Source organism: Saccoglossus kowalevskii, chromosome 2 (genome assembly GCF_978046115.1).
Source record: "Saccoglossus kowalevskii chromosome 2, keSacKowa6.1, whole genome shotgun sequence".
In the NCBI taxonomy this organism is placed as follows: Eukaryota; Metazoa; Hemichordata; class Enteropneusta; family Harrimaniidae; genus Saccoglossus; species Saccoglossus kowalevskii.
The window spans coordinates 33,622,143-33,640,209 of record NC_140642.1 but is presented as its reverse complement, the minus strand read 5'-3'; the positions used below and the strand labels follow the sequence as shown (position 1 = coordinate 33,640,209).

At 34.1% G+C, this 18,067-nt stretch overlaps 1 protein-coding gene and 1 pseudogene across 3 annotated transcripts; one reads left to right on the top strand and one right to left on the bottom strand.

The window, feature by feature from the left end:
• Positions 1 to 906: 906 nt before the first annotated feature.
• Positions 907 to 4,355, bottom strand: LOC146748942 (COA8 family protein Y39B6A.34, mitochondrial pseudogene; annotated as a pseudogene). The gene is made up of 3 exons (XR_014927986.1): positions 4,296 to 4,355; positions 2,212 to 2,424; positions 907 to 2,006 (listed from the first exon to the last, which is right to left on the bottom strand). The product of XR_014927986.1 is annotated as a COA8 family protein Y39B6A.34, mitochondrial pseudogene (transcript).
• Positions 4,356 to 4,684: 329 nt separating this feature from the next.
• On the top strand, positions 4,685 to 16,717 carry LOC102801137 (uncharacterized). Of its 2 annotated transcripts, XM_006811527.3 has the most exons (6): positions 4,685 to 4,788; positions 7,225 to 7,452; positions 7,900 to 7,946; positions 10,046 to 10,111; positions 11,872 to 11,958; positions 16,280 to 16,717. In XM_006811527.3, the coding sequence occupies exons 1-6, from the start codon at positions 4,773 to 4,775 to the stop codon at positions 16,328 to 16,330; spliced, it is 495 nt and encodes a 164-aa protein (XP_006811590.2). In that variant the 5' UTR covers positions 4,685 to 4,772; the 3' UTR covers positions 16,331 to 16,717. The 2 variants fall into 2 exon arrangements, with proteins under 2 accessions (XP_006811590.2, XP_085350829.1); XM_085494703.1 differs by lacking the exon at positions 16,280 to 16,717 and having other exon boundaries at positions 10,593 to 11,925.
• Positions 16,718 to 18,067: the final 1,350 nt, after the last annotated feature.

Here is an 18,067-nt window from a genome sequence, read left to right as displayed (position 1 = left end):
CGAAATTGGAAGACCAGCTCAGTGAGTACAAAAAGTATCAAAGAGAAGTTGTGGCGTTGAGAGACGAAAACAGGAAACTTAAAGAAGTTTATACTAAATTCAAGACTCAAAGAAAGAACACATTGCAGCATTACTCGAGTTTGTTCGGAGAACTTCAGAAAACTGCGCCGAACAATTATATGTTGGAAGAAACACATACTATGTTAACCAAGAGTTTAAAGAAATATGACAGAAAAGCTTTCAAATAAATAATATTGTATAATATTTTGTTTATTTGCTTTTTTACCCACCCTACAACATACTGTGACAGGGCATATTGAATATTGATACCGTATATTCATGTCCTTTAGGGAATTGCTTAAATGAGATGGACAGCTAAGACGCTTTCGCACACAAGGTCATACCCCCATCCCCGGCTAACTTTTTTTTGCATACTTGACTTTGTGTCATTTCTTCTTTCATTTCATAAAATAAGTGAAGTAAGTGAAGGAAAGCAAAAAAGTGTAAAACAACTGATTTGACTTGAAGTTAAACCTACAGATACAAGTCACTCTAGAGAACAAGGTTGAGAAAAATAACTTAAAATTGTATCAGCAATTGACAAGGTGAAGCAAGAATTGGAGAACATGAAAGATGGCTCGGATAAGTCAAGAAATAAAGAACATAAACTCAGAGATGGAGTCATAGAACTCAAACTGAGTATCAAAGAGTTATGAGTAGTACAAAATGATACATTCCTGAAACATAATTACAACAAAGAGAAATAAATAGAATGGAAAATAATGAATGGAAAAATGAAATGAATGAATGGAAAATAATGAATGGAAAAATGAAATGAATGAATGCAAAATAGCGCAATTGGAGGAGAAAATTCATAGAAATAACAAAATATTCACAACAACTCCATATAGTCACATTGCAATTTTATATGAATTACGGTAGATGATAAATAGTATGAACATAGACTTATATTTAACTCTTCGAAATCCCGTCATTTACAATTATGTAAATTTTTATATATAATTTCCTAGTGACTACAGATCTTGATCAAAATTTTGGAAATACATTAAAAAATGTATGTGGGTTTAAATTTGTGAATGATAACAAAGTTAACTATTGCAAGAATTAAACAGGTATATTAATAGTGTATCATTTGACATTAACAACTTCCTGATGCACTGCCATGTACCGGTAACATTATTCTGGTCACATAACTGAAATGCAGCAAGCAATCACTAAAGTTTACAAGGAATTCTGTATTTTAAAGTAGTTTGAGATAGTGAACGAAAAGTGTTAAAATAACAAAACTGACTCATTTTAAGAAAAAATAATTGATGGGAACCTGAAATTTTAAGCAAATATGTTACTAACTCTCTTTATAAAAAAAATATGTCAACAGTTCATATTTGTAGCAAAATTAGGCTATATTTGAATGTTCTATGTGTAGATAAGTGCATGATAAAATGGCGCACTCTAAGATAATAATGGTCAAAAACAACTTGACCAATAAATGATTGAAAGAAACTCACTAAAACTCCTGAGTGTCAGTGATATCAAATGGCCTTACATCCAATGAAAGTCTATTTTAAATCTTTTTTATAAATTTCCATAAGCAAAATTTATGCCTTCATTATAGACAAACAAGATCGTTAATAAAACAACCACTTGATTTCAAAATAGATGTGAAGTTTTCCAGAACTGGTTCTGTGAAGTTTTCATTTTTAACCAGACAACCCCACAACACAAGCGCCCAGTGAATACATTCCCTACTATCATTTCTTGGCAAACCAACTGTGAATATTAGCTTTAATCGCTGGCCATAACATTTGGAGATTTCGTTTATACCACTCTCTGTTGTAGTCTTTCAGTTCCTGATGACGGCAATTCAAAAAATCTCTATAGAATTCAGCCATTTCTTCTGCAGTTAAAACGTGTTTGGTTCCATCTTCATCAACTAACTTATCACCGGATCCATCCAATTTACTTTCAATAAAGATTTCTTTGGCCTGCAAAAAAAAAGATCCAAGCCATCTCAAGTTGACATTTGAATTTATAATGAATTGAATAATGATACCGTTGTAAGAGAATATCATGATATATGTGTAAATGAAAACTTGAAACTTTCATTAAAGTGCAGATTGAGACTTGTTTCCAATTTTACTCTAGATATATCCCGATATCAATAATTCTGTTATCTGTATATAGTCTTACTTTGATGAATGCTGCATTGTGTTCAGTCCAAAACAGATGATTAAACTTGTCGGTTTCTTCTCGCATCAGTCTGTATTCTTTTTTGACTTTACTTTCATTTTCTGGAATGCCATATTTCACTGTTCGGATGTTAGACAGCTTATCAGGGGGTCCTATCCAATTATTCTGTACCTGTGAGGGCGCACTCCTGTGGAAATGGCATTTACTCGTAGTCTGGAATTACAAGATTATAAGTCAGGTTCCAGTCAAAGAACTACATATGTTTTGGAACTTAGAAGCACCAAAGTTGCTTCACACAGTGTTCAATATGGTTCCATGTGATGTACACAACACATATAAAGTACATTATGTATTACTGTAAAATACTTTATTTCTACTGGAATAAATTTTCACTGAAAAAGCTTTTTGATTGTTTTGCATGGAATTTATTTTCACTGATTATTGACGAGTTGAATATAAAATATAGGAAAACAGGCATATTCACTAGATTCTATTTATACTGAATCATTCCTTCAGTGAAAATAACAAAAGTTTTCAAAAAGTCTTTACTGCAAAAAATCTAGCTACAATTGATTGGTATAGTCAGTCAGTTTTCTCAAATGAAAGCAAAAACAATACACTAATATAAATATTTACACACTTGAAAAACAGAAATGATTAAATGCATAATGTATTCAAGATATGTGCAATGGTGGATATTTAGAGTTATAAAAAAATTACAACATACATCAGTTTTCTGACTTTACAGTGAAAGACAGGAAGCTGTACCTTATTTAAAAAAAAAAAAAATTTAACAGTAATTTTGATTTATAAATATTCTTCCCAACACTGTAGTATATCACATCACGGTAAAAATATAAATTTACCTCACACATAATACTGATCTACCAACTTTAATTTAAATTTCAAACAGGCCAATCAACAAGTGTTACACAATGACAGCATTTGAAAATGTTCCAATCAAGCTATTATAAAATAAAATATGATATATTGAAGATAATATTTGGTAATCGTAGTCCTAAATAACTATTAAAAATAGCTAGACGTTTCGAGCAATGGCTCTTTATCGATAGCAGTGAAGTTATATTATAAAATAAGGGTAGGCGACTTTCATAACCATGTACCACGGTATATGCAATGAAGATTTTATGAGAAGTGATCTCTCGTGATTTGTGAACATTTGAAAGCAATCCCATTTCGTACTTGTCAATGGAGTGTAATTCTTACCAACATCAATTATAATAACAATAACTTTATTACTATATTATTGTATTGTATGTGTAGTTTATTGTAGTTTATTTTAAAATAAGCTTTAATACAGCAATTACCAAAACTGAAATGTCAGATTTCATTAAGGATGTAAAGCATTATTCTATTCTATTCTATTCTGTTATATTCTATAAGTAGCATCTGAGGGTACTGTATAGTACAGACAAAATATAATTACACTGCACAGACAAAAACAATAATACATAATGTGAAACGATTAACGAGAAAACCTGTGTTCTTATTTAATTTTTTATGTTGTATTATTAAAATATTTGGCTAATGCAATACTATTACATATTGTTTAAAGTTGTTTAGTCTTTCGAATTCCTTTTTTCTGGTTTGTTTTGATATCAAACTCTTTAAATAAGAATTCCTTTTTTTCCTTATATATATAGTTCACAATCTAGAATGAAGTGAATTTCATTGTCGACTACTTGCATTTTTTACAAAGTTTTTTTTTGAGTGGTTTTCTTCTTCTACCTATATTTGATGTTGTAGTATTTTTCCATTGCGAATTTGTATTCACATGTGACCTTCATCACATATCACATCCTTGCATACCTCATCTAATCCACGTTTTTTTCTAGTAACTGTGTCTACCTCCAATGGTATATTCCATCAGCCACTAGAACTCACATTTCAGTTTGAATTGTGGAGGAAATGGATGAAATTTATGGAGGAAATGGGTTTGTTTTCATTAAATATTTAAGATATCTTTATACACTGAATTGGGAGTGTATCTCCAATAGAAGTGAAGATTTAACCCAACAGTTACGTTTTTAGTAGTGTCAGATTGTTTTTACACTCTAATTTACCTCTAAAACCACAGGGAGCCCAGGAACTATGATCAACTGTACGCACTCCCTATGAGCGGGGGGGGGGGGGGGGTATCGGCTGGTATCTCGTGTAAGAAATAGACTAGATACACTAGATACCAGCCGATACCCCCCCCCCCCCCCCCCGCTCATAGGGAGTGCGTACAGTTGATCATAGTTCCTGGGCTCCCTGTGCTAAAACATGTGATTTCTGTGACAAATGGATGAGGGCGCTGTAACACCGGAATACTAGTATTAAGGGTCGTCGGACTAGGCTGACTACTCCCCTGAGATGATAATACGTACTTACCGAAATAATACGCGTTAAAATATGCCTAAAAACACGCATTATTAAGTGAAAATCCCTCGTTTAAAATTGTCATCTAAAGGTGGACCTTCACTGGGAACAAATTGCTGATTTGACCCGGAAGTAATCCCATATTTCCCACCAGTCTTTGCAGATAAATACATACAAACATGGATGGTCGTGGAGGTAAGTTTGATTTGAGACGAGTTAAAATATTTTTTTTTGTAAATGAACAGTTGTCCTAATGCTTGCAGCGTTAGTGTCTATAGATGCTAATAAAAATAGGTCTCTGAAAAACTTGCAAATATTGTATGATACATAAAGCTCGATGAATTCTAGGGTAACGTATCGTACTTTGATAAATCATTCAGAATACGGAAGTTGTGGTGTGCTCCAGTTTGCAGCTCCGTGTGACCATGGATTATTTTTCACGATTCACAGTCAATTCGTACCACTTCACATTCGTCCAACAAGTTGATTTGTCCCAATTAATTTTCGTTCCTATACACTTTCGTGCCATTTACATACAAGACAGTCATTCTTGGAAAGCATGTCATTTTAATAAAACAGTACATCACTGTGTTCACTCATAGACCCTCTAGAGCGTCTATGGTTCACTGGATTACCCTGAAGTCAGAAATAAACAACCGTTTTTCCGAACATTAATTAATTACTTGATTTGATGATGGATGGGTTAACGTATTTCAAAGCGTGATTAATAAATGGCTAGGGTTCATTCATCATGATGCTGTCGTATATGCACAGTGAGTGACCATGATTTGATACTGTTTGTTGTTTGGATCTTGTTGTGCATATTGGATGAGATAGTATCTGGCTAACCTAATAAATCAAAACAACTTTGGGACAGATAATTATATTCAGCTGCCTACTCAAAACTCAAGACACAATTCACAATTCACAGGACGCGCATGTGTACATCAGCAATAACCTAACCTCAATTTTTCTTATATGATATTTTAATCAAATTTCACTAATAAATCACCAAATGTACCAAAGTTTTGGCCACCATTTGAACCCTGGAAAATTTGGCCACACCCTACACATTTTATTTATATTTATTAATAACTCGTACATTGCAAGCACAGTGTATTTATTTAACTACCGGTAATAACTTGTACATTGTATGTATGGCTTAGATTTATATTGCTCTGTATAGTCACAACAGTGTAGCATTATGAAAACAGACAACTTAGCCAGGGGAAGGGGAAGTTAAATTATCACAAAATGTAACAAATCATCTCCATAAAATTTAATAGCACCAATACGAAAGTCCCTCCCTATATTGCAATTTTCGTAGGGACTTTGCTAGGGAGTTTGCTAACTCCCCCATACTTTTCATTTCATTTTGCAGTATTTCGCTGAGCTTTACAGCAAGCGCAAGATATTTACATATACCTAACTCTCGCAAATGGTAGGTAATTACCGAGTGACTTTGCAACATCCCCAGACACTTCCCTAGATGATCCAGTGACCATTGTAGACGCACTAAAGTTACATACATGCCTATGTGACAGTTAATCAAAACAACAGACCAGGGTTTCAGATGGGTTCAACTATTACAACAAGTAAGCGTCCAGTGAAACATTCATCAAACAATCATGTTTTACTTATTGTTGATATCGGACACTTTATTATTTTATGCATACATTCATTTAATAAATTCTATTTTGAACGTTTCACGAAAATAATAAACCTAGTTGATACAAATATTTAAATACGCCCCTAACACACCTACGTGTGAACAGTTCAGTTTTGAATGCAGTTTCTCATTTTCAAAAATTATTGGTATTATCTCAAGGCGTTTAGATGAAGACACTGAGATGGAGATTATTCACCTCTTGCGAATAATTGGAGACGGAAGAAGTTGGACTAGTGAGGGATTGTGTAGCATTTCTGTCGCATCAGTTGGATACGCTCTGAGAGGAGTAACAGCAATCGTCGACTGAATGTTACACAAGAAATTGTTGAGTTTATCGAATTTTGTATGAGATCTGAAGGATATTTGAAACTGGTATACAGTGATGGTGTGGGGGTGAAACTAAGTAGAAGATTCCAGTGAATGATTTACTGGGTAATGAGTGTTCTGGCAAACTGGCAATGGGACCAGCCATTATGCGAAAAATTGAACGGGACACTCACAACGCTAATATTATTATTATAAATCCATTGAAAACATCTCAACAAACTACCAATCAAAAGCATTTACATTTATCATTTCTTGTTAATATTCGTTCCTAGTTTTATGTTCGTATTATATTTCTCCCAAGTGTTACACAGCAATGATTTTTGTACCTACAAAGCAATGAAATATTTCAACTACCCCTCCTTCCTCGTGGCCACACATCAAAGGCATACCGTGTCCGGTGTTTTGCTTAACTGTAACGTGAGCTTGTATGTAACTTTATTGCGTCTACAACGGTCATTGGAGTGTCTAGGAAAATTCCTGGGGATGTTGCAAAGTTCCTCTGTAATTGTCTACCGGGTGCGGAAGTTAGGTGTATGTAAATATCTTGCGCCCACTGTAAGAATAAATAAATCACCAGCAAGCATATTCCAGTGATGCCTGGGATATGAGGTTGATCAATTTTTATTTTTCAACAGATAAAAGAAAAGAAAGGCAGAGTCTTTCAATCTCATCGTATAAAAATTCTTCTAGTCGTAGTTCTTCCAGTAGTTCATCAGAAGACAGGAGGTTCAAAGAATCTCGTCATGATAGGAAGAAACACAAGCAGCGTAGTCTTTCTTCTGACAGTAGAGAAAAACACAATAAAAGACGCAGGAGATCAAGAAGTTCTTCTACCTCTACTTCAGATTCATCATCAAGTCCAAGTGCGTACAGCCACCCTTGTCACCTGACACAAAGTAGTCTCATCTTTTTTTTTTCCTCAGAAGATACAAGTTATGTCAAACTGTATTTTGCTGATAAAAAAAATAACAATGTCTGAAATTACAAATTTGAATAGTTGGTAAGGTCAGGTTGTCATAGTTACAAATCATGTTCCACAGCATGTCCAGCAAAACATATATTTTGTTATTCAAATTGTAATTAATAATATTAATTGGCAATTTGATAACTGGTATTCTTTAGGTATTAACGATGAATGGATTCTGAATATTAATGATGCCCTGAACTACTTTATTACTTAACAAGTGGCAAACATGTAATATGAAAACACTACCCTTCTCCACCACAACCACCATAATTAGACGCCATCTTGGATAACAGTAAATGTAATACTATGATGCCAATTCTAAAGACAGTTACCTTTATTGTAGGTCCAAAGAGAAAGAAGAAGAAAAAACATAAAAAGAAAAAACATAAGGTAGAATTTACTGCATGTTTTGCCTTCTTTTTTAGCCTGAAATTGGAAAAGTGAAAAGTACGGTATTACAAATGAGCATGACCTTTCCATGCCTCTGTATCCACCAAGATTAAAGATGTACTTTAATACATAATTATGCAAATGATGGTGGTTTGTCTGGGGAAACTGACAAAACTCCTAGAAGGTCAATGGTGACAACAAATGACTCATTTAATGATCAGACCTGAAGAAAAAAAAGCTTTCCAACTTTAGATATCTCAAGTAAAAATGTGGAAGTACTGGTATGATGCAAACCATTAAATCAAGTATACTTATCTTCAGTCTGGACATGGAACTATAAACAACTACTGTAAAATACTTTATTTTAGCTGGATTTAATTTTCGCTGAAAAGACTTTTTGGGTGTTTCGCGGAGAATTTTTTTTTCACTTATTTTTGACAAGCTGAATGTAAAATATAGGAAAAAGGGTATATTCGCTGGATTTTATTTTCACTGAATCATTCCTTCAGCGAAAATTAATTTTAAGTGAAAATATGGCCTGGATAATTAGGTTACAAGTTAAGAACACTTCAACTTATTGAAATCAAGGATTCATTTGAGGTCTGAAGAGAGAATATACCATGTTAAGTGGCCCTAGAAAATCTACTGAATAAACCAACAACTACATTCACTATGGGTGGTTTAAAAACTATACAGAAATATAGCTAAGAATTCAATAACTATTTGACAAGTACAATGCCATAATAAAAGAGCAGAAGAAAAGAGCAATGTGATTACACCAACTAAAGCAATAGCTTAATAAATAAAAATTGTTTATGACACCTTTGCTACAGCATAAAAGAATGTTCTATGAGAGATCATAGAGAAGAACAAAAACAAACTGTAATGATGAATATTGAGATGCCTTGTCAACCCCCACTACACCAAGTTGATTATTTATGTTTCTGTTCCCTTTGACTGACAATGACGTATGTAAAGCTTCATTGAGGCATGCATGTAGAATATTACCAGATACAATATAAATCCTCCTTTGCTGTTCTGGTCTTCTTTGCAACCAGATGAAGTGGTATTCTATTCAAACCAGTAAAGGCTTCTTTATTGCAACCCTTTTTCTCACAAGTATAAGGGTTTCAATAAAGAAGCCATTACTAGTTTGAATACTGCGATGCCATGGAAGATTGGTTAATGCAGAACTTACAAAAAGAGCAAGACATCAGATATGACCTTGAGTCTCATAAACGTGATATTGTAAGTAGTAGGCCAAGAATAATATGAATAATATATGGTTTCCAACGTAAGGAATGTCAACTGTATGAATTGTGAATGGATGGGGTCCAATTCAAGACACCATCAAGGCTTCTACTTTCCAGAAAGAATTGGAACCTACTCTCCATCTGAGAGGCGGATTTTACCAAGTATGGGTCTTTTTTTGTCAGACTGACTTCATTTGAAAATGTTTTATGATACGTCAGCTGAACAGTTTTACTTTTGATATTTCATTGCTTGCCAAGGAACTTCTCTTAACATCAACAGGTAACTTTAGAAACTGCCATGTAATTCAAACTGGCTAAGAATACACCAGATGAATCATTATGTTAAGAGCAGTATGGTTAATATAGTGGCAGGTTATCGTTCCACTAACATCATGTATTCTGAGGATCTAAGGAAGACTTGTTGGCCTGGACAATATATTGCTTTGAATGACAATTGGAAAGGTCGATTGTAACTTGAGCAGCTGTCAAAGCAGAAGTTCAAATTGTGATGAATACTCGATTATTAGGTTATATATAAGAGATGCTATAAACACCAGCAAACATTCTAATGTTAAATCCCGTGATTGAAATTTGTGATCTTGATGGTCATTTTCAGCTGACAAATTTTACTGCACTATTAAGTATGGTAATTTGAAAAGAGGACCAAAGGCATCGAAATGACCGCACAAACTCTTAAACATGAATCATCCGACTGGATCCTACTGATTGAAGATAGGTGAAGTATGGTAGATCTGATGTTACTATGGTAACATGATGATTACCTCAAACATCCTTATAATATCACAAATTGATTACAGTTTTTTTTGTCTCACTACTTCTCATTAGAAAGAAAAAAAGAAAGAAAAGAGCAAGGAAGCAGGGCAGACTAGTGGACCAGTTCAGCTATCAAAGGTAGGCCAATCATTTCTTACTGTTATTAAAATTAATTTTTATTCCACAGCTATGATGTTAAAAAGTAGTGTTATTTTATTCTAAATTGAAATGTGCATTGCTAACAGCGCAGCTATCTCGGCCGAGGGGCTGCTTGTTTTTAATTTGAATCAAAGATCATGATTTAATGTTTAATTTTAAATTTTAAAATATTCCTTTCGGGGCATCAGAAACCAAAAAGATAAATGTCTATAGATGGGCGTTTCACAGACGCTTTAACTTTCATCATGTCGTAAGCAGTTTCTCAAGCATGCCTGGACAGATTTCAATCAAACTTTGTATGGGGATTACTGGTGCACATCTGTTTATTTTCAAATTGTTATTTCATTTCAAATGGCTTACTGTTGGCCATGTTGGTTTTATTTTCAGGTGTCCTTAATCATTTGCCAGACATGCTAGTATAAACAACATGCAGGATTTGTTTTCTTATTTTATTTTAAAGTGTCAACTGGACTATACACTTTTGTGCAACATAAGAATGATCTTATTCCTAAGAGGTGTCACTTCGATCGAACAAAACCTGGATGATGTGCCACCAAAAAACAGTCACTGAAAACTGAACAGGGACTATACCATTGACAAAGACATGTTTTATCAGTTTTCCAGGACTATTTCATCTTCACTATTGGTCATTTTCTTTATTTTTAGTCCCTGTTTCAGGCGCAGCCTGAAAGGCGGACTATTAATTCTTATTTCCAGTTTCCGTCTGTGACGTCTCTAACATTTTCTCATAAATTCTGAAGCAGATATCGATGTAACTTGGCAGGTTGATGAACAAGTCTCTGCCGAATATGCACGTAATTTTTGTTTCCAGATCTGAAAATCCTAAGTGGGTCTTTTTCATGATTTTCATCCAAAACTACCTCTCCCAACATCACTGAGAGAACAACTGAGCATGCTCAGAATAAATAATTTGCTTAGATTGTAATGCTAGGGTTTTTCGTGATGTCATGACCTGGTCATGACCTTGATCTGAATCAGTGACAGATGGGTCGTACCATTACCAATCTCAGTGGAAAATGTTGAGGGGTGTCAGGGCTACATTTTGATGGGAATTATAGTGGTGATAATGAAACAAACCCAGGTCCTGGTAATATACAAAGACCTGGATTAACAAAGAAGTCAAGTTGTTATTAAAGGTACATCAAGGTTTACTCAGATTTATGAATGTAGTTTCTTGAGCATGTATGAGACATAGTTTGGTTGCACTAGATTTTGGACCAGGGTCAATGAAAGTTTTCAGTTATCAGATTAAGGGAAATCACTTTTGATGAGTTGTACCCACATAAAATACATATTTAATTCAAATGTTTGCAGATGTTCCATGTATTATTTTAACATGAGTATTTTTTAATTATATAACAGGGACTGTGACATTCATGTATTATTTTTTTTTCAACGTGAGAATTATAGCAGCGTGTAATGAAATATCTTGATTTGACACTGATTATCCAAACGATTCATTTCTTTATATTTTAATTGTGATTTCAACTGACAATGGCTTCTTGTGGTGATCTCTCACTTTTCAGGACCCCCCCCCCCCCCATTGTATGAATCCTGAGCTAAATTGAACTCTATATGGAAATCTTCCCCATAGACTAGCCAAGACCAAGCTCTTCTGTAAAATGAATATGTGTTGGGGTAGTCTCCTCAGCGTTATCATTTAAACAGGGTATTTCTGTTTTACTTCACCTTGTCTAATCATATGCTTTTTTCCACAGTTTATAAAAGAAAGAAAAGATTCAAGGAGTGCAGTGTCAGGTCACAAAATAAAACTGAAGGTCAAAAAGACCAGTAAAGACAAACAGGTATTATTTTAAAACTTGAAATAGTCTAATCAAAGTCAACATGTGTCAACTGTCAAGGCAAAACAAATGTATATATTTTCCATGAAATAAACTTCAGATAAAATGTTGGGGCAGCAGGCCAGGACATTTTACCATGGGGAGAACTTCATATACAGAAAAGTCGGTGTACAAGGGCTTTATCTGACATTAATATAACCAGAGGTACATTACTTGGGGTTTGCAACGCACATAGTACTGTATGGTGACATCATGTCAAGATCCCATTCAAGTCTCATCTCGTAGATAGCAAGACTGGTGCTACGACCTTCCGACATAGGCGGTTTGTAATAAAACAAGAAAACATGTATTAGGGATTGGTCAGTTACTTCAGCCTGGGGGGGGGGGGGGTGGCAGATTCCATTTTGCCAGCTGTAAATCTCAGTTGACCCACCCCCCTATCAAATAAAAAAAAGTGGGTGCCCCCCCCCCCAAAAAAAACACAAAGAAACATTAATAGTTTTGGCTCTCACATGATTACAAAATGTATTATATGTGCATTGAAAATAATTACATAATTTTCAGCGTTCGCATTTAATAGACCTTAGGAGGGGAGGGGAAGCATAAAGCCAAAAAACAACTACAGAAAAGGCTGCAGGAAAGAGGAAAATCTATGCTGTTAAAGATAGTAAATAAAAACAAAGCTGTGGAGTACTCACTCAATAAATACCCTTATAAGATAGGAAAAGTGGATTTGAATCTAGGCGGTTTGAACTCTTTGAAAACTAAGTTGGATTTAAAATATCTTTCATATCTTATAGACCAAGAAAGTTTTACATCCGAAGCACAATCTGTGCTCATGAAAACAAAGGAAACTTTGATTTTTGCTTAAATTTGTGTTGGATTTTGGTATTTTACAGAGCAAAATATGCATATTTTAAAAGTTAAAAAAAACAAAAAAAAACTATTTATTTATTTTTTCATCATTTATTTTAATTTATATATCAGCATTTTCACAAATTTAACTTTTTTGATTTGCTGAACAAAAACTGTCACTGCTCTTTGTACTAATTGCTGTGTTGTCTTTCCGTCTTCTGTTATATTTGGATAAATCCAGTAAATATCTTATACAATGGTGACTTCAGACTTTAAATAACCTCATTGCATAATCTGTTAGTTATTTGGCAACTTTAACCTCAAAATATTTAGCCTATAACATTTGTGTGTGTGTGTGTGTGTGTGTATGTGTGTCTGTCTGTTCCACTGATATCTCAAGAACCATACATCAGTTTTTGATGAAACTTGGTGCATATATGCTCTGGGCTAATGCGCAGATTTGATTAGGTTTTGGTAAAATTTCATGCATATTAATTACCTAATTTGCATGATAATAAGCTAATTTTTAGCTGTTCCATTGATATCTAAAGAACCACTTATTGGATTTTGATGAAACTTGGTACATGGATGCTCTGAACTAATGCTTGGTTTTGAATAGTTTTTGGTAAAAATTACCTAATTACTAATTACCTAATTTGCATAATGATTAGTCAGTTTTTGGTTTTTCCACTGATATCTCAAGTACTAATCATCACATTTCAATGAAACTTGGTACATAGATGTCATAGGACACTGCACAGACCTGATAGTTTTTAAGGTAATGTCAGTGCATATTAATTACCTAATTTGCATAATTAATTAATTTTCAGCTTTTGTTGTTTCAAGTAGTAAGCATTACATTTCAATGAAACTTGGTACATAGATCCTCAAGGACTATGCAGAGATTGATTGTTTTGGGATAAATAATTGTGTATATTAATTACCTAATTTGCATAATTAATTAATTTTCAGCTTTCACACTGATTTCTCAAGTACTAATCATCACATTTCAATGAAACTTTGTACATGGATGCTGTAGGACAATAGACAATTGTGGGTTAAAATCTGTACATATTAATTACTAATTTACATAATTTTAAGCTATCACACTGATATCTAAAGTACTAATTATTCCATTTCAATGAAACTCAGTGCAAAGATGCCCTAGGACAAACCTGATTAGTTTGGGGTTAAAATCTGTTTATATTAATTTCCTAATTAGCATAATAATTTATAATTTTTTTTTGTTCCAATCACATTTCAATAAAACTTGGTACATAGATGGTCTGTTACATTGCGCAGACCTCATTAGTTTTCCATTAAAATCTGTTCATATTAATTTTCTGTTTTGCATTATTAGTTTTCGGCTTTTCCATCACTATCACTATTTATGACAAGTAATTTTGAATTATATTTAATGTGTCTCCAATACTCTCAGCACATGGGAGTTCTTTCTAAGCTTTCTTTGATTTATCTTTTGTTCTAAAATAAAATTTTTAAAAATATATGCATGAGCGCGTGTGTGAATTCTGGAAAACATGGTGACCCCCCTATTCATGATATCAAAAACAGGGTGACCCCCCTCCTATTCGCACAATCAAAAACAGGGTACCCCCCTACCGATCCACTGACACCCCCCCCAGGCCGAAGTAACTGACCAATCCCTTACCACATTCGTAGTGAAAAATGTAATACATCGAAAATGTACAGAAAATATAGTTATCTTAATCCGTCATATCGTGAGCAGCTATTTTGATCCACCTGGACATCCCAGTATCCTAGTTACCTTGGGCATGCGCATTTGAATTTTTCTGAGTTGGAACACTTATGTGAGAGCAAGATTAAACGGGATCTTGGTATCATGTCACCGTAGTAATGATGATATAACCAATCATCTCAAACCATTTAGGGACTTATTTATTCTGCATGAAATTAAAATTATTCAAAAATTAATAAGGAAATACATTGATGGAACACATGTGTGTTGATTTGTCAGAATTTGGTTATCGGTGGTCATTGTTCTCATACAATTTGCATACTGAAATTATGGCAGGGTTATGATGATTATGTCATATGATTTATATTAATCTTTTCACCACCAAACTTTCTTGCCAACATTTTTCTGCACTTTTTTTTTATATTTCTCAATATTTCTGAAAATGAACCCTAATTTTGGAGCAAACAAACATTTGGTTATTTTTGTCCCAGTCTTCTAAAGGAAAGTGCAGACTGACTATAAACTGGACCATTTTGGTGAAAAGGTTTTATACAATTTATGTTTTATTATTCTACACTGGACACTGATATTAATATAGTGTATTTAGGGGGTAGTATTAATTGAAGAACACATTTGCTAATATATTTATTGCGAAAATTATGCTTAGGTATGTTGCTGTACTAATAAGTAACTTATTTATTAATACAGTGCATGTGTTATTTGAAGAACATGTCTCAAATATAAAGTGTTTTTAGTCCCCGTTCGGACAAAGTCCGAAAACGGGGACTTATAATTCGGTCTCTGTTCGTCCGTGTGTCAGTACGTCTGTGCGTCCATGCGGAATCATATCTCAGAATCCCTTGGACCAATTTCGTTCGTTCTTTGCATGTGCCTAGTACTTTATGTGGGACATATGCACATGCAGTGGTTTAGTTTTTTGAAAATGTTGTATTTTGGACATGCTTTGTCAGTTTTCATTCAAACTTGGTACATAGATTATACATGTTAGGATACATGTCCATGATGATTTATTTCACAATTGGATCAAAGATGGCCAACTGGCAGTCATCTTGTTTTTTGAAAATGTCGTATTTTGGACATGCTTTGTCAGTTTTCATTCAAATTTAGTACATAAATCATACATGTTAGGATACATGTCCCTGACCGTCCGTGAGTTCCTGAGTCTGTCCGTCCGTCAAAATCTGGTCAAGGATGGCCGATTGACAGCCATCTGACTTTTTGGCCTTACTACTATATTTCCACATTTTATGTACCATTTTCATTCGTATTTGACACATACATCATACATATCAGTGTGTTTCATAATCAGATCAAAGATGGCCGAATAATGGCTGTTTTTATTTTGGCCATATTACTATGACACGAAACACATGTTTTGATGTAAATAAACAATCTGTTTTATACGCCACTTGGAACTCAAGTTTCAAGGACACACTCGCGACAACCTCTCTGCTTTATTATGACGAGCACAAAGAGAACTTAACAGGGACTGTGTCATTTTCAATGACTTGTTTTATTTAATTATGACAACTTTGTTCTTGTCCATTTTTCATCAGCATTGTTGCCACAGTACTCCCTGCAAAACGTTCAGATAAATTGATTGGGACTTTTATACGTTTTCTATGCAAAGAATAAATCATACATCAACATGTATCAATCAATCCATCTATTATTTAATCTAGATTCTCAATAGACAATGTTGTAATAATTGTACTATCTTTTATTTCACAGCGTGATAAGAACAGAGAAAAATTACTGGATTTCCTTAATTCTACTATGTAACTCCATCCAACACAATGTGACTGAATAGTAATATGCAAAACTGTAATGATATTATGTACATGTTTCTGGTTTGAGCAGTGAAAAAGTGATGAAAGAACACCGAGAAGACAACATGCCATACATGCACTCCTAGAGTACTTCTACCAAAATCTTTCTGTACATATACGATGAGAAGTTATTTATTAATCGAATAGAAAAACAGATGTTGTCAGTTCGTACAAGTTTTTGTATAACATGACTATAATGGCAGATACCCCGGTAATAGTAAAAGGAATCAAACATGTTTGTTCTTTTTAAGATGCATGCAACTAAAAAATGCTTTAATTACATTGTTTATTTCTTTCTAAAAATAGAAAATCACAGAAATAAAGAACACTTTCTCAACAACATTGTAGATTTGATGGTATGTGTAAAGGCATAATGATTGCATTGTCAAGACAGGTTTCCATGGTGATACCAATTTCTGCACAATATTATATACTCAAGTGGCCATTTTGAATCTGAACTTGCTCAGGATCAAAAAGATTCTCTATAGTATCAGTTTAATGTACTGTTGACTATTTTACTTTCTGTCTCATAATTTGGTGTGATTTCACCAATTACTTTTGGTCATACATATGTGCACATCCATTTGGACGATTATACCACACTTGGTTGTGCAACACTTTATTCTGGTCATACCCCCGGTATGTTTCATTGAATCCACACATCTTTGTCTTTATTCAGATAGTATGGTTGTATCCTTTTCGTACCTCTATGAATTATCTCTAATTTTGGTGCCAGAGTGGCAAGTCTGACCCAAGGCTTCAACCGATTTTTCAGCCCAGTTAGTTTGTGTGTTAATCGTAGCAGCTACATATGTTATGCAAATTTGCCTGAAAACAATTTGATTAGCTAGTGAAAGTGCAGTTGTGAAACATAAACTCTGTCTGTCGTATATGCTGGACAAAGGGAACATGGGTGCAGCGCCCTCATGTGCCCCTTACCCTGAGAGCAGGTTCTCTGGCAACTATAAAATTGACTAGTCTTCAACTGTGACCTGTCTGTTTGGCCCCAAAGAAGCTATAGAATGCTCCATTTTAACTTAGAATTATCAAAAACTCCACACCTTGGTAGGGAGAACCCTATCTCCCCCCACTTGCTGGTGCCGCTGAATTGCAGTGCTCCCTCTAGCAGTTTTTTTACAGAAAAACCCCTGCCGGATAGCTTGTTGCTGACATTATAGAAGTGCATGTCACTGAGCCGTTACAATAAACAGCACAGATTTTTGAAACCAAAATTCCAAACCAATTTTTTGGAAAACAAGTCATTGTTAGTGACACAGTCCCCGTCCAAAATGTTGTGATCTGACATATCAATTTGATGCTGATGAAGTCATTGAGATTAGATTGAAACCATTAATAGGAGATGGATTTGTAAAAAATTATGATTTAGTGCTTTTACCTGAGAATTGGACAGTCGTATTGAATCAAATTACAAAAATAATGTTCATGTTGATATATCTATTGGTATACTGTCTTTGTACAAAATTTAAACAGAAATGTTCATTGCATTCACAGGAAAGTAGGCATGGGTATCATAAAAAACAAAATGGCCACCAGTCAGCCATATTAGTTTGAATCACAGAAAAAATATGACATGCAACTATAACCTAATATGTATGATCATCATACCAACTTTGATCCAAATCGGCCTAGTCATCTCCGAGAAACAGCTCAGGACATGAAAAAATGACGA